The sequence below is a fragment of the Myxocyprinus asiaticus genome, chromosome 32 (genome assembly GCF_019703515.2).
Source record: "Myxocyprinus asiaticus isolate MX2 ecotype Aquarium Trade chromosome 32, UBuf_Myxa_2, whole genome shotgun sequence".
Lineage (NCBI taxonomy): Eukaryota > Metazoa > Chordata > Actinopteri > Cypriniformes > Catostomidae > Myxocyprinus > Myxocyprinus asiaticus.
This window is the reverse complement of record NC_059375.1, coordinates 24,026,808-24,052,808: the sequence shown is the minus strand read 5'-3', so window position 1 is coordinate 24,052,808 and position 26,001 is coordinate 24,026,808. Positions and strand designations below refer to the sequence as shown.

Here is a 26,001-nt window from a genome sequence, read left to right as displayed (position 1 = left end):
TTATTAACTAAAGTGGCATTCAACTGATCACAATGTATAGTCAGGACATTAATAACATGAAAAATTACTATTACAATTTGAAAAAAATGAATCTACTTCAAAGAGTTCTCATCAAAAAATCCTCCACATGCAGCATTGACAGCTTTGCAGATCCTTGGCATTCTAGCTGTCAGTTTGTCCAGATACTCAGGTGACATTTCACCTCACGCTTCCTGTAGCACTTGCCATAGATGTGGCTGTCTTGTCGGGCACTTCTCACGCACCTTACAGTCTAGCTGATCCCACAAAAGCTCAATGGGGTTAAGATCCATAACACTCTTTTCCAATTATCTGTTGTCCAATGTCTGTGCTTCTTTGCCCACTCTAACCTTTTCTTTTGTTTTTCTGTTTCAAAAGTGGCTTTTTCTTTACAATTCTTCCCATAAAGCCTGCACACCTGAGTCTTCTCTTTACTGTTGTACATGAAACTGGTGTTGAGCGGGTAGAATTCAATGAAGCTGTCTGCTGAGGACATGTGAGGCATCTATTTCTCAAACTAGAGTCTGATGTACTTATCCTCTTGTTTAGTTGTACATCTGGCCTTCCACATCTCTTTCTATCCTTGTTAGAGCCAGTTGTCCTTTGTCTTTGAAGACTGTAGTGTACACCTTTGTATGAAATCTTCAGTTTTTTGGCAATTTCAAGCATTGTATAGCCTTCATTCATCAAAACAATGATTGACTGATGAGTTTCTAGAAAAAGCTGTTTCTTTTTTGCCATTTTTGACCTAATATTGACCTTAAGACATGCCAGTCTATTGCATACTGTGGCAACTCGAAAACAAACACAAAGACAATGTTAAGCTTCATTTAATGAAACATGTAGCTTTCAACTGTGTTTGATATAATTGCAAGTGAATTTCTAATACCAATTAGCAATTTAGCATGATTACTCAAGGATAAGGTGTTGGAGTGATGGCTGCTGGAAATGGGGCCTGTCTAGATTTGATCAAAAATGACTTTTTTCAAATAAAAAAAATTCAGTCATGTCCTGACTATGCATTGTGATCAGTTGAATGCCTTTTTGGTGAATTAAAGTACCAGTTTCTTTCCTTAAATAGCAAAACCTATACATTATTCCAAACTTTTGGCTGCCAGTGTATATATTTTTTATTTTTAGTAAGGCATCAAGACTTTACTTGATGCTTTACTAAATCCATTTCAAGCTCTTTTCATTTTAACTAGATCTTTTCCATTATACTATTTTTATAAGAATAGGCTAAATGCGGGCATGCACATTTTGAGGGAATTTATTACTGGTCATTATATAATTGTGGGGTTCAGGGTCTCCTCACCTCTTGCTGTTTTTCTGATCTTACATTCCTTCCTCTACATAGTGTTCTCTGGTTTTCCCAAGTATCCATCTTTCTGTGTTTCTTTTGACTCTATATCCTGTTTCTGAGAGGACTGGGAGATACATGAGTGCAAACATTAACACACACACTGTGCTCTTTGTGCAGTGAGCTCTCTTCTTGTCTTGGGAAGGCATTTCCTCATGTAGCTGAATGAATAAGATAAGACTTCTGAAGGTTTTCTTGGTGGGATAATAAAAGTGAACACAGGCAACACTTAAAAGGCAGCCTTTAGCATACTGTGTGAAACCACAGACAGTATAAACCCCCCATAGTTATAAGGCTTTGATATTCATGTTATGCATAAACCTATACACTTTCCCTTTACATACATCAAAAACTTCAACCACTGAAGCATGTATATATAGACAGACATGCACACAACTACACCGATCTGTGCCACTGAGGAACAGTGTATCATTGTATCTGACACAGAATTTTGTAATTTGTTGTTTGGTTTGTATTTTTGTTGTCACACTGACTAGCTCCAAACACTGCAAAATCTCACTGGTCCAAAATCCTGGCCTAAATATGTTCCGCTGTAATTTTATTGCTTTGTATATTTTGGTTTCAGTGTGTAACAAAAAATTAATTGATGCTGGAAACTCACACCACCACTGTTAGGACACAGTATAAGAGTGTTTTCCCATAAAATGTATAATGGCCATGTCTAGCCTTAAGGGTCATATTGCATGAGACATGAACGATGGTATCCAGCATTTTATCCCAGACCTCGACTTCCCTCTTCCAGTTATTCCCCATTTAACTCCACCCATTCCCATTTACCTTTCTGTCATTCTTATTTATTTCCTTTCATCTCAGGCCTGTCCCATTTTCAGCACATGCCCTGGAATTCCTCAGCTATCATTATCCTAATGAGACCCAATTTTCCTTTTTCAACATAATACCTGTTAATGATGGAACAATAAGGCATCAGGGTTAAAGCAACATTTTGAGCATTAATGTGTGTGTGTAATTTACATTTACCGAGCAGGTCATGAAAGGGTCACTATAGTACAGTAGAAGCACTTCATGGCACGTCAGTATACATAGTGGGAAGTGGAACATTACACTCTTTGTGTGTTTGTTTTGAGTCTCACGGTGTATTAGTACATGTATGTGTATGTTTATAATAGGAAGCTCTAATAACCCTGTTTAATGCGTATCTTCTGCCTGCTGATATTCTCACAGGTGGCATAAATCAGAGTTATGATAATTGCAGCTAATTGTGTTTTAATGGCTTTGCTGAATTGTGTTGTTCTTTTTGCTGTCTATTCCCCCAGTTTTCTTCACCTCCACATCTGCAAGGGTGAATGTGGTTCTCAGTAATTTGTGTTAATTCGAGCGGCAGCTTGAAGTGTGTGTGTGAATCATTGTTTATGTTTTCGCATAAGTTTAAGTGACTTTGTGTCAGTCAGCCGCTCTGTCTCGGCCCAGGTCTTTGTATTTGTTTTTTTCAGATGTGTCTTGATGGCTAGAACTAGGTTCTGCTGAAGTGATTTGAACCCGAAATTCTTGCCATGATGACGTTTGAAAAAGTTGTTATGGTGTGATGTCAGAGTGTGTTTGCTTATACATAAGCACAAACAAGAGGTGTGGGGGGAAAATAATACTTAAAAGTTTTGCAATATTTTATGTCACAATACTGTATCTATATTCTAACACCAAGAATTATTATTTCATCTCATTTTTCTCCTTCATGCTTTTGTGGGGAGAGTGAGCAAGTGTGTGAGAAGACAAACCATATGATATTAGGTCAACGAACACTCAATTTCTTTTTGACCAAAATGCAAACTTAGAACAAGCTAAGAACATTAGTGGGTCATTGACAAATTTTTAAAAAATCTAGTTTAAAATGCATGTATTAAGTTCATAGAAATATAATCTTTGAGTTCATGTTGGTTTTGCATATGTTTGAAAAAACATTTATAGCCTTTTCAAAATAAAAAAAAATAAAAATGATTGTCATGTGGTTTAACCATAAAGTAAAACGTATTAAAATATTTTGCTTGCTCTTTAAATATATTAGAGTGTGCGCAACGTAATCATTAATACAAAAATAAATAAAATAAAAACATGCAAGTCTAGTTTAAGGTGAAAAATACACTGGTGGCCAAAAGTTTGGAATAATGTACAGATTTTGCTCTTTTGGAAGGAAATTGGTACTTTAATTCATCAAAGTGGCATTCAACTGATCACAAAGTATAGTCAGGACATTACTGATGTAAAAAACAGCACCATCACTATATAAAAAAAGACATTTTTGATCAAATCTAGACAGGCCACATTTCCAGCAGCCATCACTCCAACACCTTTTCCTTGAGTAATCATGCTAAATTGCTAATTTGGTACTAGAAAATCACTTGCCATTATATCAAACACAGCTGAAAGCTATTTGGTTCGTTAAATGAAGCTAAACGTTGTCTTTGTGTTTGTTTTTGAGTTGCCACAGTATGCAACAGACTGGCATGTCTTAAGGTCAATATTAGGTCAAAAATGGCAAAAAAGAAACAGCTTTCTCTAGAAACTTCAGTCAATCATTGTTTTGAGGAAGATTTCATACAAAGGTGTACACTACAGTCTTCAAAGACAAAGGACAACTGTCTCTAACAAGGACAGAAAGAGATGTGGAAGGCCAGATGTACAACTAAACAAGAGGAGAAGTACATCAGAGTCTCTAGTTTGAGAAATAGATGCCTCACATGTCCTCAGCTGACAGCTTCATTGAATTCTACCTGCTCAACACCAGTTTCATGTACAACAGTAAAGAGAAGACTCAGGGGTGCAGGCCTTATGGGAAGAATTGTAAAGAAAAAGCCACTTTTGAAACAGAAAAACAAAAAGAAAAGGTTAGAGTGGGCAAAGAAGCACAGACATTGGACAACAGATAATTGGAAAAGAGTGTTATGGATCTTAACCCCATTGAGCTTTTGTGGGATCAGCTAGACTGTAAGGTGTGTGAGAAGTGCCCGAGAAGACAGCCACATCTATGGCAAGTGCTACAGGAAGCGTGAGGTGAAATGTCTCCTGAGTATCTGTACAAACTGACAGCTAGAATGCCAAGGATCTGCAAAGCTGTCAATGCTGCATGTGGAGGATTTTTTGATGAGAACACTTTGAAGTAGTTTAAGAAGTTCAAATTGTGATAGTAATTTTTCATGTTATTAATGTCCTGACTATACGTTGCGATCAGTTGAATGCCATTTTGGTGAATAAAAGTACCAATTTCTTTCCATAAGAGCAAAATCTGTACATTATTCCAAACTTTTGGCCGCCAGTGTATATTTTTTATACAAATCATGAATTTTTGAGTCAAGAATATGAAGAAGTTTTCTCCAGGTTAAAAATGACCTGAACAAAATGTGCCTTTTCATAAAAAATGGCAAAATAATTTATTTTTGGGGGTACATATGACAACAAATTGGCTACCTGCATGTTGGTTACACCATATGACTTTATTTTGGTAGACAACGGGTTTTGTCAATGTTAAAATGTCACTGCTTATTTTTTTTTAATAACAATAAAAGATTATTCTGCACTACTCATGCCAACAATTTTTTTTTCAAGAATTTCAGCTTTTAATTTTTTTTTTAAGACCCAGAAAAATTAGCAAAATTACTTTGAACTCAGTAACTGAAAACATGTTTATCATAGGTGTATCCAAGGAACTGTTTTGTGTTAGTTGCATATGTAATTTGTAATTTAAAGGAATATTCTGAGTTCAATACCAGTTAAGCTCAATCGAAGCTTTTGTGGCATAATGTTGATACCACAAAAATTGATTTGTCCCTCCTTTCTTAAAAAAATAAAAACATCAAAAATATGGGTTACAGTGAGGCACTTATAATGAAAGTGAATGGATACAGTCTGTTAACGTTGAAATACCGACTGTTTTAAAAGTATAACCACAGGACATGTGAATAATATGCGTGTTAACATGATCTTAGTGTGATAAAATTGCATTATAACCTTTTCTTTGTAAAGTTACATGCAATTTTACAATTTCGTTGCCACGATGACTTAACGCCATAAACCCAATAACCCTCAAACGACGTAAAGTCTACAATTTAAAGAACTTTACGACTCAATTATCTAGTTTTAACAGAATAAGTAAAGTAGGTGCTTTTATAAAATTATAAGCGTCACATTTCTGTCTTTTTAAATCCTTCCAAATTTCGCCCCATTCACTTCCATTGTAAGTGCCTCACTGTAACCTAGATTTTTGCTTTTTTTAAGAAAAGGAGGGACAAGTCCAAATAATTTTTTGTGCTAATCACCATTATGCCACAAATGTTGTCGATTGAGCTTAACTAGTGTTAAGCCTGGAATATTCCTAGATCTGGGAAAAAAAAAAAAAAAATGAGCGTCATGCTGTTGACCCTAGTAAGGGTGTCTGTTTAGATCCTCCATACAGCTAGACTGCAAGGGTTTTTGTGCAGTGATAAACATGCTGGAACCAAGGTATACGATTACCTCACATAATTTTTTAATGACACTGATGTGCCTTTGTGCCTGCTCTGTGTTACTACTTTGGCTCTTCTTTTTGCTTTCTAAGTAAAGCAGGAAGTTAAGGACTTGTTGCACTAAGCACCACTAAGTCCAGTGGAATTAGAAACAAGTGAGTAAAATAAAGCAATATATAACAGTTTTATATCACAGTATGCTAAATATAAAGAATCACAATATTTTTGTATTGCAACCTAGATATCAATATAATGTATAGTATTCTATATATAATATATTATGCTAGGTTCCTTTTGATTCCCACCCTTAGCACAAACACACACAAAATCCATTTTATGTTTAATGGCCTTTCCTAGTAGGTTGTCAATATGGCATCATTCTCATCTACTGTAATTCCTCTGCCGTGAGAATGAGAGTACACGTGAGGAGTTGTTGTCATCACACAGTCAAGAGCGGCAGTGATGTGTGCTTGATGTTTGTGTCTGTCAATCAGGGAGAATGAACTGTCTCTTTAAAAAGGCAGCAGGCCCGGCGCTCTGAGCTCCACACAGATTAAGCTATCCACTTTTGGCCAGCCTTATAATAACAGTCATAAGCATTTATGCGTTAGAGTCTCCGCATATGGAGCTGATCACCTCCACAACTGGCAGCCTTGGGTCACGTTACTGATGAGTAATATAAGGAGCCGTGGCCACTGATTTTAGCTTGCTTAATTTTTCCTCCCTCTCAGTCCCTCAGTTTCTGCTTTCTCTATATTTATCTATTTTTTCTCTTTATTTCCCTCCCTCTCATTTTGGGGATCTTGCTCTTTTCAATAAAGTCTATTTTTAGAGCATCTCTTAATGGGTAGACAGACCTCAGCAACAAGAGGAAATAAGAAAACCTTGAAAAATGCTCAAAGAACTGCCTCATTTCCTCCGGCTGCCTATTTTAGTGACCTAACTAGAATGAAGTTTAACTCTTGATGATCGTGTGAGTGTAATTGTGAGGATGACTCACAGAGGTGGAGTTTCTGAGGGTAAATTGGGCCTGCATGATGAATTTAGTTAGTCAGCCTTGCATAGCATGGCTCCCTCATCAATAGATGTGATTGGAGAACGTCCATCATGTCCGAGACCTGCTGCTAGATAATGACAGCATGTGCTGGATGGTTATAGCTGCTAAGATGAAACCTGACAATCAGCAATCAGAGAGAGTCTTGCTTCAGACCTTGTTCAAGGTCAAACATGGAGTGAGACACAAATGCAATCATCCTAAAGGCCTGTTCATACCAAGAGTGAAATGAAAGAGAACTTACATGCTTTAATTAATGCAAGATGCAACACATCTGACAGTACAGATTTCACTCATTTTTATGCTTTTTCTCCAGTTGTTTGTTACTCTGATGGCCTTTACATGTTCCTTATACTCGGAGACCAACAATATCAACAGTTTTCAGATCCACGTATATCTGGAGTACCGGTTCTGGACCCCGGTCCCAAATGCTTATATCTTAGTAGAGTTACAAAGAGTCTCAGAGACTCAGAGTAAAAGAATGAACAAAGGAAAAAATGCAGTGTGGTTTAGTGGCTAAAGTTTTTATGAAAATGCATTTATGAAAGCAGCACGTTTGTACAAGACTTAGTGTCCCTTGCACAATGAGCCAGTCTAACAGAGTGTTAAGTGTGTAATGATGTAATGATATGGATAATAACCATGTTGAGTGTATGGTGATTTGTTCCAACACACTGAAAGACACCTTCCACACTCAGTCTAACTGGACAACCTTCAGCGATAGTCCTTTGAAAGCATTAATGTTTTGATTAAAAAGAGGGCTTTCTGGACAGCTCCTACCATTCATTTTATTACATTTTGCTAAATTAAATGATACAGCTGTGGTCTAATTCACTTTCTGCTCTCACGTCTCTCTCACGTGTGTCATTAATAGTACTACTTTAGCTCATGTTGAGCTGTAACAACTGAGCTCATCATTATTTTTCTGTAACCTCCTAATACCAATAGCCTTCTTGTCCTTCCAGGTCATTAAAGTGGTTCAATTATTTGATCAACAGGAAACATTCAAAGACTTCTGAAGGGAGCGGCGACAAGGGCTGCACTTTCCATCATAGAACCTGTGTTTAACACATCAGAGGATTACCTTGAGCTAATATGTTAGCCATGACATTGCAAAATCATTACAGGTGACCAGGTCAGCAAAATGCATTTGACAGCAGGTTATTGGTCTTACTGAGGTAGTGCAGATAGAAAAGGAGTGTGTGTGTTTGACTCTTTTCGAGGTCAGTTTTTCACCTCTGTCAGACACCTGAAATGTTTTTTAAACATGCACACATCCAAGAAAAGTGTTTTCACTCTAATGGAGGAACATCTACACACCTTAATCCACTGTCACGAATACTTTAGAAATGATAACGTTGACACTGATGCAGAAAACAGAGGTAGAAAGAAAGGTGGAATAAAGCATAGACTGTCTGAAATGTTTGTGTGTGAGAAGGGCTCTGCACCCTGCTAAGAATCTTGCTGTTTAATTTCGCTGTGTTTGTGCGTGTGGTGACAGCCCATGCTGTGAACATCTGGCCAAATGTTTCTCCATTACAGTAGCATTTGAGAATGTATGGCGGGGGGATGACACACAGGCCTGGCATATTGTTGGCACACCAGTGACATGAATAGTTTGGGCTTTAGTATTCCTGTCTTTGTAGTTGGCAGTGGTAAGAGTTAGGGGTGTAAATCGCAAGTTTCATCACTATACAATCTTATATCGTTTTTCTTAGCCAGCAATCCAATGTTTGTCGATAGCTTAAAGTCTGCCACGATGCGATTTCGATTCGATTCAGGGGCCTGCGTTCAATATTACGAAATTATGTGCCTATTTTAAACAATAAATTACATTTATTATCTGACAAAAGCAACCAAAATATAATTAGAATATTTTATTGAGCTCTCTGAAAAGTGCAAATCCAGTATCCACATTGGAACATCCACAACAAAATATGGTACCTCAGTTATTGAAATAAATAAATAATATTAAAAATAAAGTAGCATACATTTGATAATCAATTGTTTGATGGCAGCTCATTGCCTTGTGGAAGGAGGTAAACACTACAGTAACAATTTTTCATCTCTACAACAGTCAAGCAAGTCTTTCAATCCAAAATACATACATACCCACGACTTGTTTCCGACAGGAGAGTATGTGCTATCCGTGTTTTTTTCTTGGCCACCACTTCCACAGTTAGGAAAAATTCTGTTACAGTTTACTGTGATATATGTTAGTAAGGGTGTTGATGTCCATCCATCCATTTACTTCCGTTCATCCGGATCGCGGTGGCAGCAGACTCAGCAGGACAGCCCATACGTCCTTTTCCTCGGCAACATCCTCCAGTTCTTCCTGGGGGATCCCAATGCATTCCCTGGCCAGCAGAGAGATATAATCTCTCCAATGCTAGGAAGGTGTTCCAGGAATGTGCAACTGGGAAGAGACCCCGGGGCAGACCCAGAACACCTTCCTAGCAAGGCGTCCAGGAGGCATCCTAACTAGAAGTCCAAACCACCTCAGTTGGCTCCTTTCAATGCGGAGGAGCAGTAGCTCTACCCCAAGCCTCTCCTGGATGTCTGATCTCTGCACCCAATCTCTTATGGTCAGCCGAGCCAGTCTGCATAGAAAGCCCAGGAACATACACTCCTGGCCAAAAAAAAAAGTTGCATACTCTAATATTTAGTTGGACCGCCTTTAGCTTTGATTATGGCACGCATTCATCGTGGCATTGTTTCGACAACCTTATGCAATGTCACAACATTTATTTCCATCCAGAGTTGCATTCATTTTTGGTAGAGATCTTGTATTGATGACGGGAGAGTTGAACCACTCTGTATAGTCTACTCCAGCACATCCCAAAAACTATCAATGGGGTTAAGGTCAGTACTCTGTGGTGGCCAATTCATGTGTGAAAATGATTCCTCAAGCTCCCTGAACTACTCTTTCACAATTTGAACACAATTAATCTTGGCTTTGTCATCCTGGAATATGCATGTGCCGTCAGGGAAGAAAAAATCCATTGATTGGATAACCTGGTCATTCAGTACATTCAGGTAGTCAGCTGACTTCATTTTATTACTGCAAAACGTTGCTGAGCCTAGACCTGACCAGTTGAAGCAACCTCAGATCATAACACTGCCTCCAGAGGCTTGTCCAGTGGGCACTATGCATGACAGGTGCATCGCTTCATGTGCTTCCCTTCTTACCCCGACGCGCCCATCGCTTTGGAATAGGGTAAATCTAGACTTATCGGACCACATGTCCGTTTTCCATTGCTCCACAGTCCAATCTTTATGCTCCCTAGCAAATTGAAGTCATTTTTCTGATTAGCCTCACTAACAAGTGTCTTTCTTATGGCCACACAGCTGTTTAATCCCAATCCTGTAAATTATTGTCGCATTGTGTGCATGGAAATGCTTGAATCACGATCATTAAAAAAATTTTTCTACCACATTTCTTCTGCGAAGCTGACGGTTCACCACTATACTTCCAGGTTTTAATAATGCGTTGGACAGTTCTAAACCCAATTCCAGTGATTTCAGCAATCTCCTTAGTTGTTTCTTTGCTTGATGCAGGCCAATAATTTGCCCCTTCTGAAACACAGTAACATCTTTTCCACGACCACGGGATATGTCTTCTGACATGGTTGTTTAAGAAATGAGAAGCTACACACTGTATCAGTTAGGGTTAAAAGAATTGTTGCCAGCTGAAACATATTATTCACTGCAATAATGATCCAATCATAGGCTCTTAAGTGTCTGCTTATTTAAATCCAAACAGCAAAATGTTTTTGGCCAGGCAGTGTAGATCAAGTGGTAAATTGAAAGCTTCGCCTGCAGACTCAGCTCCCTCTTCACCACCACGGTCCAGTACAACAACCGCATTACTGATGCCGCTGCACCGATTTGCCTATCGATCTCATGCTCCAGTTTACCCTCACTCTTGAACATGACCCAGAGTGACTTAAACTCCTCCACTTGGGGAAGCAGCTCACTTCTTCCTCACTTGGGTGTTGATGTGAATATGTGAAAAGTTTTGTAACTTTCCCTTGTCAGTTCTGTTCAGAATGTCGGGGCTGTCTAGCCATTTGACATGGTTGAATTGCTCCATAGTGCTTTTAAATAAAAAAAAATTCTCATGTAAAATTCAAATGAGTCATATGCACCACAATATCGAGGGAAGCACAATTTAATCGTACATGTGAGCCACTCTGCGCTGTCCTGTCACCAGAGCTCGCATTCTGAGGGAAGACCGGTTGACATGAATGCAACTTCAGGATTCAATCACTCCTCATACACCCGTGTCCCACATGAGAAGCATATTTATTGCTTATAAAGCGAGATGAATATCATAAGGTATTGGCTGGCTTTAGAGTGTCAAAATAAAGGTGCATCTTTTTCTCCCCAATTTGGAATGTCCAATTCGCTCTAAGTCCTTGTGGTGGTGTAGTGACTCGCCTCAATCCAGGTGGCGGAGGACAAACCTCAGTTACCTCCATGTCTGAGACCGTCAATCTGCACATCTTATCACATGGCTTGTTGAGCGCGTTACTGCGGAGACATAGCGCATGTGGAGGCTTCACGCTATTCTCCGGGGCATCAACGCACCACTCACCACGCGCCCCACCGAGAGCGAACTACATTATAGCGACCACGAGGAGGTTGCCCCATGTGACTTTACCCTCCCTAGCAACCGAGCCAATTTGGTTGCTTAGGAGACCTGGCTGGAGTCACTCAGCATGCCCTGGATTCGAACTCACGACTCTAGGGGTGGTAGTCAGCGTCTTTACTCGCTGAGCTACCCAGGCCCCCCAATAAAGGTGCATCTTAAAAAAAATATACATTGATGTTTATGTGTTGCATCAATGACTTTGCATAATTGTTTATTTGATTGTTTATATTGCCACTTTCTTGCATATGTACACATTCTCATAAGTCATATTCTCACGTTAAATGTCTCATCAACCACATTTGATTTGGTTATATTCCGATTATGCATCATTTAACCTGTTAAGACAATATTTAGTTTTATTTTCTTCTCTCCAATAAGACAGATTGCATATCCCTGCATTAATCATAATTCTGCATTATGTAAGCAACTTATTCAGAATACCCACTGTTCATTTAAATCTGCACAGGTCCAAATGGAAGTATGCATGCCATGAGACACAGGAAGTTGTGGAAAGTCAAGCAATTTAAGAAACACATTTTTGGATCAAGGAATTGACATATTTTTTTTTACATTAAAATAAATAAAAATAAATCAATATGCAGATTAACTTAGTGAAAACTGACGATTACAGCATGCCATTGATGTCATGTCCTGTCACCTTGTCAGGTTGGGTTTTTGTCTGATGGGACCATGACATCATCGGCCCATGTTCTGTCTTGTGTTTCATGTCCTGTCTTTGTGTGAGCACACGGGTCTGGTTGTGGGCTACGGCAAAAGCAAAAAGCAGTAACTAAGTCGGTACTTAGTTACCGCCGTACGCTCTCTGGTGATTTCACGGTCCTGTCACCTTGCCATGTTGGGTTTTTGTCTGATGGGACCGTGGCATCATCGTTCCCTGTCTGTCTTGTTTCGTATATGCGCTTTGTGTGAGAGCACAGGTCCGGTTGTGAGTTACCGCCGTGCACTCTTCGGTCTGTCTTGTTCATGTCCGGGGCATGGTGTCTGGGATCCTGACTTCCTGTCTGGTTCGGTTTTGGTCTGTGTCGGGATCCGGACACTCATTCTCCATGTTCTGTTTGTTTTGTTCCAAGCGTGTAGACGTTTTTGCCCTCATGTGTTTCAGGTTCCCCTGGCAGGTGGAATCAGCATTTTCATGGGAACCCTGATTGTTTCCAACTTTCAGCTGGCGAGCGGCACCTGCCCCTTGTTTGTTCATGCCTATATTAATCCCCTCGTGTGTCATGTCCTTTGCTGGTTTGCTGAATGTTAAATGTAGTTCAGTGTTGACTGAATGGAGGTATATGTAGTTCAGAGTTGATTGAATGTGCTTCATTATAGTAAGTTGTTTGATGTGAATTAACTCACTCTCTCTCTGCCTAGTTGGTCCTGTCTCGTGTATATGTTGTTTGCACGCCTCTGCCTGCGAGTCGGGTGTGTGGTTGCCTTCCAGTTTGCTGCGTGTCAGCTGATCTTCCACAGAGGATACTTTGTCTGCCCGCGTGTCGGGAGTGTGGATGTTTTCCAGTTTGCTGCATGTCACCTAAGCTTCAACAGAGGATTCCACTAATTTATCCTCAATATTCACAGTGACTATTCTTATTTATTGTAAATAAATGCATGTTCCTCTGCATTTGGGTCTGTTTGTCTCACTATCGCTCGTTACAATTTAAGTCTCCTCCTGTTGTGTCAGAGTTTTTGCAGAGGTTGAATATTCTAACCAATCCCAGACATGTCTGTTGAGCAATGAAACTATCTATTTAAAATTAGTCGATAGACCTATCAGTAATGACAACCGTAATGCACAAGTTTTAATGTCTGATGCCCAGATGCTTGCTTTCACCTCTGATCGCAGTGGCACAAGAACATTTTTGTTGAAGAAACATCACCAAAGAAGGTTAGAACAACAGTAAAAAGCACAGTCGGTACTTAGGAATTATTTTAGATTAGTTCATTGTTGTTCAGCTCGCTTGCAATGTTAGGTGGTAAACTGCAGATGAGCAACAAGGCGTAGAGACAATGTAAATTATTGATGTGTTGTGCAGTGTATACATTTAGAATGAAGCATTCGTGAGAGTACAGAACTTTGTGTGAGGGTCAGTGCTGAACTGTTAGGCTCAAACAGTGTAAACATGCAGTGTGTGACCTCTTCAGTCATTATAATGGAAGAGTCCTTATACAGTATGTGGCGTTGCTCAATTTTCTGTGTACAATTATTCAAAAATTGAAAAACGGTTTCTTTTTGTCATGCTACTAAGTGGGCCAATGTGAAGTTACTGAAATAATAAAGTAATTTAATTCAACAGTTCTCATCTTGTTTTGGATATGTAGCCTACATAAAGAGCATGGCATGAAGTTGAACGAATAAGTATTTAATGTAACTTCTATTAATCAACATTAATATTCGTAATTACAGTATCAAGGTAAAAAATCGGCAATTCTGATTTATGTCATAATCGTGGTGCCCTAAGCCCTAATCGGAAAATGATATGTATGAAAATGTGGTCACTCATGTTTTCTTTGAGCAGATATAATTGTTGACTCTCTCTCTCTCTCTCTTTCTCTCTTTCTCACTCTGTGTGTAAATTATGTCATAGGGTGCCACCATAAAGAAGGATGAGCACACAGGAGCGATCATAGTGGCACGCATAATGAGTGGTGGCGCCGCAGATAGAAGTGGTGAGCGCTGACTCTCCCCTCTATACAAAAATGTGTGGCAACTTCAAACAGCGGCCACATTACATTTGTTTACACTGAATCAACAGTTGTATGTGGTGTGACATTTCTCTTCAATTTCACTCACTTAACCTTCTCTTCACTTTTACTTAACAGTTATTCACTTCTGTTCCTCTCTGTTGCATAATAGGGCTGATACATGTTGGAGATGAGCTGAAAGAGGTCAACGGTGTCCCTGTGGATGACAAAAAACCTGAAGAAATAATCCGCGTCCTGGTAGGTGTGCATGTCTGTGAGAAGTCTTTAAAGACTGAAAATATTGTTGGATATGACTTGCTTTAATTCATCAGGACTGAATTGTTAGAGGGTGAAACATGTCAGGCTATAATGTTAATATTGCTTAATATTATTTTTCATTGCTCTTGCAGGCTTGGTTTATGTCAGCATTAATGAAAAGTAATTTCAAAGGTGGAGAAAGTTATTACATTTTGATGAAAGATTATGAAAACAAATGAATAACATGCACTGGTGAATCATGCACAAGAAGACCAGGGACATTATTTAGAAAGTAATTGAGGTCAGTTTTGACTTTATGTTGACTTTAACTATATGAGCTACACAGATGTTAATTTGTGTCTTTTTGGTTCTGTTTGCAGTCCCAATCACAAGGTGCCATCACTTTTAAAGTGGTCCCAGGTATGAAAGAGGAGGCACCAAAGGAGCCCAAGGTACAATTAATCTTCACTTCTACTGATCAGACACGACAAACAGCTAAAGAGAAAGAGAGGGATGATATGGGATTTTCTACTCAGATTGTGGGGGAGTTTTCTCTGAATGTGTACCACAGGCTGCTGGCTTGCTAGATGAGATTTAGTTCCATCCATCTTTAAAGGTGCTGTAAGCTATTTATTTTCATGGAAAAGTATGCAAAAATGTTCCTACTCCCTTAAAGATATTAATGAAATAAGTGTCCTGAGATATCTCACTAGTCTCTGTGACAGCTGTAGACTTTGTAAACGGAAAACAAAAATGTGTCCACGAACCGTGGACATTGACGTTTTCACCTGTCAAACATTTTGCTCGTTCTCATTTGAAGCGTATCATTGAGGCTATCATAGAATGTTTGTCAGTTGAGGGCGCTATTGGGCCTAGTAAGCTGCCTCGCTGTCTACCTACACAGGCAACTAGCTTCTAAGAAGGCATCCTAACCGTATTGGAACCTTATTAGAGACTTATTTAAAGACAGATATCTGTTAACAGTCTCTCACATGCAAAACACATATAGTGTTCTTCCCCTGAGACTTGTCTAACATGTACTAACACTCACAGATGATTTCAGTAGAATATGGTGTTAGTACATGTTGCTAAGCTAATGACTTTATGCTCTAATAAGCACAAACATTCATAGCACATCCAAATATTGTGTAAAACGGTAAATTTTTAATTCAATACTTAGTTTGAAATAACAATCGTTTGTATCTATATTTTTGAGCACTAAATAAATTACACATGCGATTAATTTTAAAAGTTTAAATGGAAATTTTTCTTTATCGCGATTAACACATTTTCCATTAATAAAACATAAACCAGCACGTGAATCATGAACACAGCTAACGATTGCTGTAGCAAAGTATATAGCCACAGGCAGCCACAGTGCTGGCTGATTAACATTGTGGAGGATGAGAATTTAAAAGATTTAATGCCCATTGCAATGTATATGCAACCTATGGGGGGACTAGTTCTTTCAATTAGTCAACCTCACACTTAGAGTGAAACATTTAATGTTCCTTAAACTGGCTATATTTAGTGCATTTCTATCTTTACATTGTGGAAGACTTATTTTGGAAAATGTTAAACATTATTGTTACATATTGTTTTGTCTTCTTTCCTAAGAAAATCAATTTTGACAGGAAAAGAAATAATTATAGAGTAAAATTTCAGCACTTTCAAAATCTGCTATTAACTATGAAAAATTATGCGATTAATCACCCTAAAAAAAAAAAAATTGACTAACAGCACTAATATAGAGTAAAATTTCAGTACTTTCAAAATCTGTGATTAATCGCAATTAACTGAAAATTATGCGATTAATCGCGGTTAAATTTTAATCGACTGACAGCACTAAATAAAATATATTTATAATTGACATTTCCCTGTAAACTTTTCGCATGCCTTTTGGGATTTCCCAGTCCACCTAGAATACATGCAATGCTGAATTACTGTAAGTTTAAGCCAAAACAAGATAACTCATAGGGCAATAGTGCGCCTAAAAATGTTGCCAAGTTAGACATCTGAGACACAGCCTATCTGAGAGTTGTGATGTAAATGAGTGCTGTATAAATGCTGCACTGGTCTGTTACTGTGCTGTAATGGTTTAAATATGTTTCAGTTTTGAATTCAGTCATAACCTGCATATGTGTGTGTGTGTCATCCAGTGACCATAGTTTACTGTTTTCCACATGTGTAATGAATATGTTGAAGTGCTGCTAATTGGCTACACATGTGTAAGAGGGATTAAAAAAATGATGGAGTGCGAGACCGCTAGATGAAGCATTCCCTCAGGATGTACTGATGTGTTTGTGGGGAATATTCTCCCTTGTAACATCATTTTCTATATGGCATACACAGCTCTCTAAATCAACACAAGCCAGTGCTTTGCACTTTGGGAAATTTGCTCTCTTTCTTTGCTCTCAATAGCCCTTTTACCTTTAATTTGGTATTTTATTTATTATATTTGTCTGCTCCATCACACCAATTCTCCAAGCATCTTCCTTCTTTTGAGAAACACTAATGAGAATTACATAGCATTTCCAGGCTAAATGTAAATGTGTGTGGAAAGTAAGAGAAGCAGACTCCGGCACTGATTAACCTGACCTTTCTGGCCAGTCAGGATGAGCTACAGCACCCTGTGCCAGGTCTCTGTCTGCTACCCAAAATGTACCTTGATTTGGTCATGCATTAGAATGAGAGATGGAACAGATGTGATTTGAATAAAATTACTTTATAGTCTCTCTCTCTCTCTTGTTATCTCTCTCATCCTTCTCTCATTTCATTTTATTCTTGTAATCTAATCAATCTCATTTTCTCACTCCTTGCTTCTTTTTTAGCCTTTCATTTTTTTCACTTCTCTCCTAAGTAATTCTCTGTTTCTCTCTCTTTTGCTCTCCAGATATTTTTGAAGGCATTTTTTGATTATAATCCAGCAGAGGATAAATCAATCCCTTGCAAGGAGGCAGGGTTGGCTTTCAGGAAGGGAGATATCCTACAGGTTATGAGCCAGGATGATGCCACATGGTGGCAGGCCAAACAAGAGGGCGGTGGCAGCCTGCGTGCTGGACTTATCCCTTCAAAACACTTTCAGGAGAGGTGAGCCAACACTCTGTTCATCAATCTCTCTTCACTGCACCTTTACTCTGACTATCACCAGTTTTAAATTCACCAGTGCTCCGTGACTCCATCATCTTGTCCGTCTTCTGTCCAGCCCCCTTATATATCAAATGCTCCTGTCATCCATCCATCTCTCTCTTTCTCTCTTGATCATTCCAGACTTCTTTCACTCCATTACAACCTGACTGCTACTCCCTACTATGAAAGGAATGACACTTTTAACTTCTCTTTTTTTTTTTCTTCATTTTCCTCATCATTTTTATTTTTTGTGCAAGATGTCTCACCCATTCTGCCAAAATACTTTGGATGTCCGTGGCTGTCTGGCCTGGAATGAGTAATGACAGAAAATAATCGCACGGGTTCACATCCACTTTGGACATTCACACATGGAAAATTGCACATCAGTGGTGCTCTGCGTAAAGTGGACGTGCATGCACATCTGTGCTGCCTTAAAAAGCAGGACAGTTTATTTTCTCTGTTTCTCTTGAAAAATACAACCTGCAAGAGTAAAACATTTTTGAACCTGTCAAATGTACTCTAGCAAGCTCTGTGTTTCTGGCTGACCATTCTTTCTCTGTCTGTTTCTTTCTCTCTAGCCCCTTTTACACAGAGATTCCAGAAAATTTTTCAGAAAAGTTGTCAAGACAACTATTCTGACATTGTGGGATATTTCTCATTCACACTGCCAGAGCTTTCCTGTTTTATGTGCTTGCATTCACACATATCCTGGAGAGTCCCATAAAGACAAAAGTGACATCACGATGTGACATCTAATGTGTGCATGTGCCCATGTAATGTATTGCCAGACTAAACTTCCGTTGCCATTCCTGTCATTGTGGTTGTGAACTTATTGAAATAATTTCGGCAACTCTCAAAAGCCCAGCTCTTTCATTTTTTCTCGTAAAAGATTTCATTGCAAACGGTACCACTAAGCTGACATTTAACTTAGTGTCTGTTTGAATGGTGAATAGCTCGCTGGTCTTGGGATCACTCTAGTTCACAGCCATTGTTATCTTCTTTTTTGCATACAAATTTTCTCATTCTTTGCTAGTTAGCTCCCGGTCAGTGTCTCTTTTCGAAGGCTGCGTGTTAGGTAGGATGTGTCCTTTGCAGGCTGCAGTATACCGAGCGTCCTCCTTTAAACAAGCCTCGTTTAAACGAGACAGTCTTCGTAGGACAAACGGAAACGGAACGTAACATGGTTTCTATGACAGCACGCCACTCTTTAAAAGCGCCAGCGCTTTGAGTGAGATGCGAACAAAGTCCCTTTGGAAGGGATTGTTTGAGGTAAATTTTAGGACCGTTATAATGATGTAAAGACAAAAGAAAACAGATTTTACAGGTGTACTTTTAGTCTAATAAATTATTATTTTAATTATATATTCATATAATTATACATATTATATACTTTGCACCCATCTACTGAGGTACTTCAACTTGGGAATTAACATTCCTTGGGTTTGAACATCATATTTATGGGCAAATTGCCGTTATTTTTTATGTATTTTTTTTTTTGACATTTCTGTTGAAGCAAAGAATTGTGGGTTGTGAGTACTTACGAAGGATACACCTCATGCATCCTCCAAATTCCCATGAAAGAAGGTCACATTCGAAGGCTGCATTCGAAGTGTCCTACTCGCTTTTCTGAAATGAGACAGCCTCGATGACGAATGTGGCCGACAAATGCGACCTCCGGAGGACGCAGCGTTCCAAACGAGACACAGGCTATGTCATCACTATGACACATACCCTTCACAGCATCGGCTCTGTTTTTGTTCGCACAGGCATGTTCCTGACATTGATCTCGGCAATGCTTCTAGGGTCGAGTGCCAGGATCAAATGTTTTGCCGCTCTGGCATGCATTCACACAGAAGGTTCTCCAGCAATTTGGCGGAAAATTTCTAGAATCAAAGCCCAGTGTGAATGCAGCTTCTATCTCTCTCACTCTCTCACACACTCACTCACTCACTGATGAATATTTAAGCAGGTAGCTCAGCATTGTAGTCAAGTGTTTAGTAATCCCTGTATGGCCATGAAATCTGATGGGTTTATTAAATGTGTGTCTGTCTATCTGGCTCTTCATCTTTCTCTCTCTGTTTCTCTCTCTCTCTCTGTCTCTTTCTCTCTCAATCCAATTTAAATTTTAAAGTACTTTATTGGCATGACTGTGTTTAAACAATCATTGTGTTTACACATTAAAACAAAACAGATAATGACAAGAAATAAAAAAGAATAATAACAATTAAACAGTAACAAATAACAATAAAAATAGAATTAAAATAAGGTGCCATGTAATGAATAAATAAAATAAATAAAAAATAACAATATACATAAAATTAAACATTTAACAAGACATTATGAACATAAAATATTGTGATAGAAGTACATTAATACCCCTTGTTTATGTTGCTCAATGCAGTGATTGGTTTCTGAGGATGCTTGATTGTCGTCCCCCAGTAAAACCTGCATTTAATCCATTTCTGCTGAACTGGAGAACTGTGGCATGAGGTTTGACAGTTTTTCGAAGTATTTCTCTCTCACCTCTGTAAATTTTTCACAGTGAAGGAGAAAGTGTGTCTTTGTCTCGACCTCACCAGTGTCACAGTGAGCACAGACTCGCTCTTCCTTTGGAAGCCATGTTTGTATGTGTCTGCCTTTTTCTATGGCCAGACTGTGATCACTGAGCCTGTATTTGGTGAGGATTCGGTTCTGCTTTGCATCTCTAACAGTGTAGAGATATTCTGCCTGATTATACTTTCTGTTTGGGGCCTAATTATCATTCCAAACTACTTTGGTTTTTACTTTCATTTTCCCAATGGTCCAAATATTAATTTTTGCTTTCTTGTATGATTTGGTTTATTCTGATTTGGTTTTGTTCAGCAGTTCTGGTCTGAAACTGGTGTTGGTTAGTTGTTAGTGGCTTAGTGAGTTTCAGAGCCAGCTGATAAAGGGGACTGATTTTAGGCTTTAGCTCCTTGGTTTTAAGGGCTTCATGTTGCAATTGCAGAGTGTCCAGAATTAGAGGTATCGTTTTTGAATTAGGGGGTATCTGCCTAGTTGGGCAGACATGCATTAGGTGTTAGAATGTTTCAACAGAATTCTGCATGTAGGGATTCTGTGTGGTGTTTGTCCCATTTAGAGTAGTCTGCCAGACAGATTGGACCCCATACCTCACATCCATACAGAGCAATAGGCATAATAATACTATAATAATGCAAATTGTGGTGGGAATGTCTACTTGGGTAAATTCTCTCTCTCTCTCTCTCTCTCTCTCTCTCTCTCTCTCACTTCCTTCAGGAGGTTTGCAGTCTGGAGACCCATGACTGTCACTCAGCCCCAGAGGACCCCCAGCAAAAGATTGTGTAAGGATTGCACTTAAACATACACTCACTCAGCAACTAATAAGACTCTGAAACACACACACAGACACATTCCTCTTGTTGGTCAGGACCCAGATATGCTTTGTCCACAGACTTATAATGCTGAAGACCTACCAAGAGCTACCCAAAACAGACAGGCAGTCCATTTCCTGTACCTTCATCTCTCTTTTACCGCTTAAACAAGGGCTAAAGCAGAAGTGATCTTCAACCTGTCGTATCCGAGAGGCCCAGTGCAATGCAGACAGGATGACAAGACCCTCACAGTAGAGCCAAAGCAGAATGAGAGAAATAGAAGAAACAGCAAGCGGAAAAGATTAGATGAGAGGCAGGGAGAAAAGGAGTGAAGGGTGGGAAGTGCAAGGTGAAGTGTACACAGACGGGTAGCCCAGACTCCTCTGATTGGTGGCAGGCAGAAATGTGCACACATGTGTATTCGTGTTCATATACATTGACGCACTCCTGGACATAAGCTAAGCTTCCCCTCCTGGTTTCCATTAATCTCTCATGTCTGATTATTGTGTGTGTGTGTGTGTGTGTGTGTTTGTTTGTACACTACAGCTCTAATCTCTCCCAGCAACTGACAGCAGGGGCCTTTTACGGAGCTAGTGGGTTACTCACTACATAGGCAGTCAAACACATGGCCACACTTAAGACTCACCACGAGACAGATATGCAGCATAACTTTCAGCATGTTACCATCATCTGTACAGCTACACACACATATGTACACTTGATTGAATAATACAGTCACTCTGGTTTCTTCTCCACCATGTCACATGCTTGGCCTCCCACCTTTTCCATTTTTCTTAGTCACTCCATCGACTGCTCCAAACAAAGAGAAGGAAAAGTTGATGTGCGTTTCATTGAGGTATTGATATTGATGAGTCTTCCAGGACCACCCCAGGAGTTGTGAAATTGCCGTCTTGTTCGCAGACTCTTTGTATTTCATATAACGAACAAGCATAAATAATATCAGAATGAAAGCAACCCTTTTATGCAACTTTTCATTCATGCATGTAGAATGTTCCGGAATCATTTTTTTTTTATTTGAAAAACTTAACATTCAGAGAAACATAATAGAGTCCATGTCTGGTCTGACCAGAAGCAGACCATAAACAAGACAAATTCAACCAGGAACTCAGGGAACTAATCTCAGTTTGACAAAGTCATCTGGAAACTTCTAAAGATCTTTTAACAAGGGGCGGGTGTAGTGTATGCCAGTTTGCATGTGCGAGTGTATACACGTGTGCAAGTGCATTTGTGTCTTTGCAGGTGTAGGTACATATAGGTGTGTTTGAAAGAAAGAGACTGTGTTTGTTTGAATCTGTGTGTGTGCTTTAAGAGTAAGACCATCTGTCCACTGGCCTGCAGTGTGGTGACATCAGCTCATATTTCAAGCGCAGTGATGAGGGGCTCTCTCTTGATGACTGAACAACACACGCTAGTGCTTTACACTGCAGATATGTGCACTCATACAGAGCCTTGCTTATCAGAACAGCATGATCACTAGCTTAGGCTATATCTGTTTAAAACCCCACACTTCTGGACAGGTACATGGAGTAAAACTTAAATTTAGGGTTCCCACAGTCATGAAAAACTTGGAAATATTGGTAAAACTTTAAAAGGTTGCATTTGTTAACAACATTAGTTAACATGAACTAACAATGAACAATACTTTTACATCGTTTTTTTTCTTAGTGTTCATTTCAACCATTTGTAATACCTTTTTAAAATCCAAAGTTTAATATGTTAACATTAAAGCACTATGAACTAACAATGAACAATTGTATTTTTATTAACTAAAATTAAGAAAGATTAATAAATGTTGTAAAATATATTGTTCATTGTTAGTTCATGATACCTAAAACATTAACTAATGTTAACAAATGTAACCTTATTGTGAAGTGTTACTGAAATATCAGGGAATTTTAAAAACAGTGATTTCCATGCCTAGTCTAGTTGTGCTCAGCTCTAAAATCATGTAGGACTAGAAATTAATTGGTCAGGGAAATTATTTAAAGGTGCTGTAAGTGATTTTAGCTGGTCTAATTTCCACAAGACTGAGTCGTTGATTTAGCCATGCCCCCTCTTTCCAAAACATCGCACCGATATCATTGAAACCGACACAAAGCATGTTCCCAAGGTTGTCAAACACAACAGTAGCGAAATAGCGCCCTCAACTGACAAATTATTAATCAGAATATGGCATTAAGCTTCGATAATTCGCTGCAACGACAACACTATGAGAACACACAAAATGATTGACAGGCAGAAAGCGTCAGAGGCCGCGGACACATTTTTGTTGGCTGTTTACAGAGTCTAAAGCTGTCACAGAGACCGGTGAGATATCTCATGACAATTATTTCAATTATATCTTTAAAAAAAAAATGTGCATACCTTTCCATGAAAAATATCACTTACAGCAACTTTAATCATTCCCTTTTGCTTTCTCAAATAACACTCAATAACTTGTTTTGGTTATGCTGACACACATAAATGCCACTTTGCACAAACACAGGAATTGAGGTCTTAATACATGTAATGCACATGTAAATGGATATGTTCATCAGAAGAAAGGGTACATATACTGTAAACAGTACAAGGAGAATCTGTTTTTGTATTGGTTTGACCAGATTTACTGTACTTTCAATCCAATTGCACTGTCATCTTTGAAGATGGAAGCAACTGTGGCATCCCTTTAATCTACACCCACTTATTTATAATGATAATCTGGAAGGCAAAGGCTTATCTTCTGGATTTATTCTGTGATATAAATTTTGCATAATTTTGAAGCTCTTGCTTCCTTGGTTGCTGTGCCCATATCTGATTTATTCAGATATGTGTATGTTTTCCTTTTTTTTTCTTTTTTTTTTTTATAGGCTTGTTTCCCTTTTCCCCATGTACCAATCGTCTTCTTATCCGCTCCGATATCAACCCTCACAGGGACCAAAAGCAATTTTAAGTATGGATCTTGGGCTAGATATTTCTGATATAGTAATATTAATCAGAAATATCGTTTGGGTGAACAAGTTTAAACTCTGTCAGTATTAATTATAACCATGACAGGTGTCTGTTTTCACCTGTGAATCATACCCTTTTTTTTTTTTTTTTTTTTTTTTTGCTTATGCTAAGATTAGTAGTCTCACTTCTTGTCCTAAATCACATGCCCTTGGATGTCTTTTGATCCCTCAAGTCACACCAACAAGAAAGCTAATGCCTAAGGATTTACTTCACTGATAGAACACAAAAGAATTGTGCTGCCCTCCATCCTTTTCTTCATGTTATTGCTTACTTGGCAAGACTGTGTATGTGTATAGCAAGCTGTGTTTTGCTAGTAGATGCTGCCCTTTGCTCATGTGTGTTTTGATTTAAGCTTGTTTAGTAGAATTGAGACCACATGAATGGGAGGAAGCTTTTAAAGTGACTCCAAATGTTCCCTTGTCTTTAGGCCTAAATGCACATGCACATGCAGACTCAAACACACACATGATCTGCTCTTATGAACTATGTTAGTTATTCTGAAGTTACAGTTTCCTAAGATGTAAGCAAAGGTTTATCACTTATTAGTTTACTGGACACTTTTCATGGGAAACAAACTTATCAGAAATACAGCTATTACGTTTGCTTGACATTTAAGTCCAGATATTTCAAAGTGTATTTTAAGTAACGTGTTTGTTAATGTCAGTCATTTGAATATATATTTCCTTTTGTTTGTTCTTTTTTCCTTCATAAGATGATGAGTCAGTTGAATGGGGTAGGTCCCTTTCTTCTTCCTCCTCCATTCTTTTGTTCTCATCGTCTTGATCTGTTTTTAACCTTTTTATTTTTTATCACATTTCCTTTTTTGCTTTCCCAGTGGAGGACATTGAAGGTACACCTTTCAGACTAACTCTGGTTCACCTATTAAATGTCATAGCCATTAGATCATTGGCTGGGGACCCCTGTATGTTGTAACAGAGTACCCAAACAATGAAGACATAGTTGATTAGCGTTCATTGGACCAAACCACCTAATGGAGCATAGTAGAGTGTTTTAAATGGGCTAGGAGTTCACTACCTTACCGTATCTCTCTATACACACAGACACACACTCACTGGCTCACAATATATTGTAGCAGAACAGGCAAGAGTTCAACATCCCTATTTGCCTTACCAACTATGACTAGATGTTAATGTGCATAGTGGATGTTCATATTAATTTAATCCATTTTAGTATTTTTGTTTTGTGAGCCATGCAAAAGATAGTTATTTTGATAGTTCACCCAAAAATGTAAATTCTGTCATCATTTATTCACCCTCTTGTTGTTCCAAACCCGCACGACTTTCTTCCCTGGAACACAAAAGAGATTTTAGGCAGAATGTTAGCCTCAGTCACTATTCACTTTTATTGTATTGACAAAAGATGCAATGAAAGTGAGTAATGACTGAATTCTGTCTGACATCTCCCTTTGTGTTCCATGGAAGAAATTAAGTCATAAGGGGTTGGAACAACAAGAGGGTGTTAATGATGACAGAATTTTAAATACATTTATTCACCCCCATCTGTGGATGTATTGAATACATTATGAGTTGTTTCTAAGAAAAACCGAACTGAAGTTTATGGGCCACTTGGAAAGTTGTTTTTGTATCAAAAGTTAACGCTGCCAATAGATCCGTTCACCTGGTTTAGCTGTTAAGGATCAAATGATGATGAAATATGATAGTTGTGCTTGTCTGTAAAACAATTATTGTCCGTTTTGTTTATATGCCAATAAATAAAATAGACAGTCTCTGTTTTTTGTCTTTGTTTCACTCTTCTTTCACTGCATAGAATTTAGTGTTAACGTTTTCTTTATTATAACTCTGTCCTGGTCCCTTCTGCTTCCTTCTTTTTCATAATCTGAAGAGGACACTGATTTTGCCTCCTATTTAAGTGGACTCCATATTGGTGAGCTCTTTTTGATTTTTCCCTGCCCCATATACCATACTACTCTTTGTTTGATATACATTAATTAAAAAGTG

At 38.6% G+C, this 26,001-nt stretch overlaps 1 protein-coding gene across 1 annotated transcript in view; it reads left to right on the top strand.

Moving 5' to 3' along the window:
* mpp7a (MAGUK p55 scaffold protein 7a) overlaps window positions 1-26,001 on the top strand; it is a 187,769-nt gene that overhangs the window by 116,007 nt on the left and 45,761 nt on the right. Inside the window, exons 8-12 of the mRNA XM_051666468.1 lie at window positions 14,156-14,237; window positions 14,425-14,510; window positions 14,891-14,962; window positions 17,404-17,600; window positions 20,919-20,983. Coding sequence (XP_051522428.1) covers window positions 14,156-14,237; window positions 14,425-14,510; window positions 14,891-14,962; window positions 17,404-17,600; window positions 20,919-20,983 — 502 coding nt within the window. The remainder of the gene's footprint in view (window positions 1-14,155; window positions 14,238-14,424; window positions 14,511-14,890; window positions 14,963-17,403; window positions 17,601-20,918; window positions 20,984-26,001) is intronic.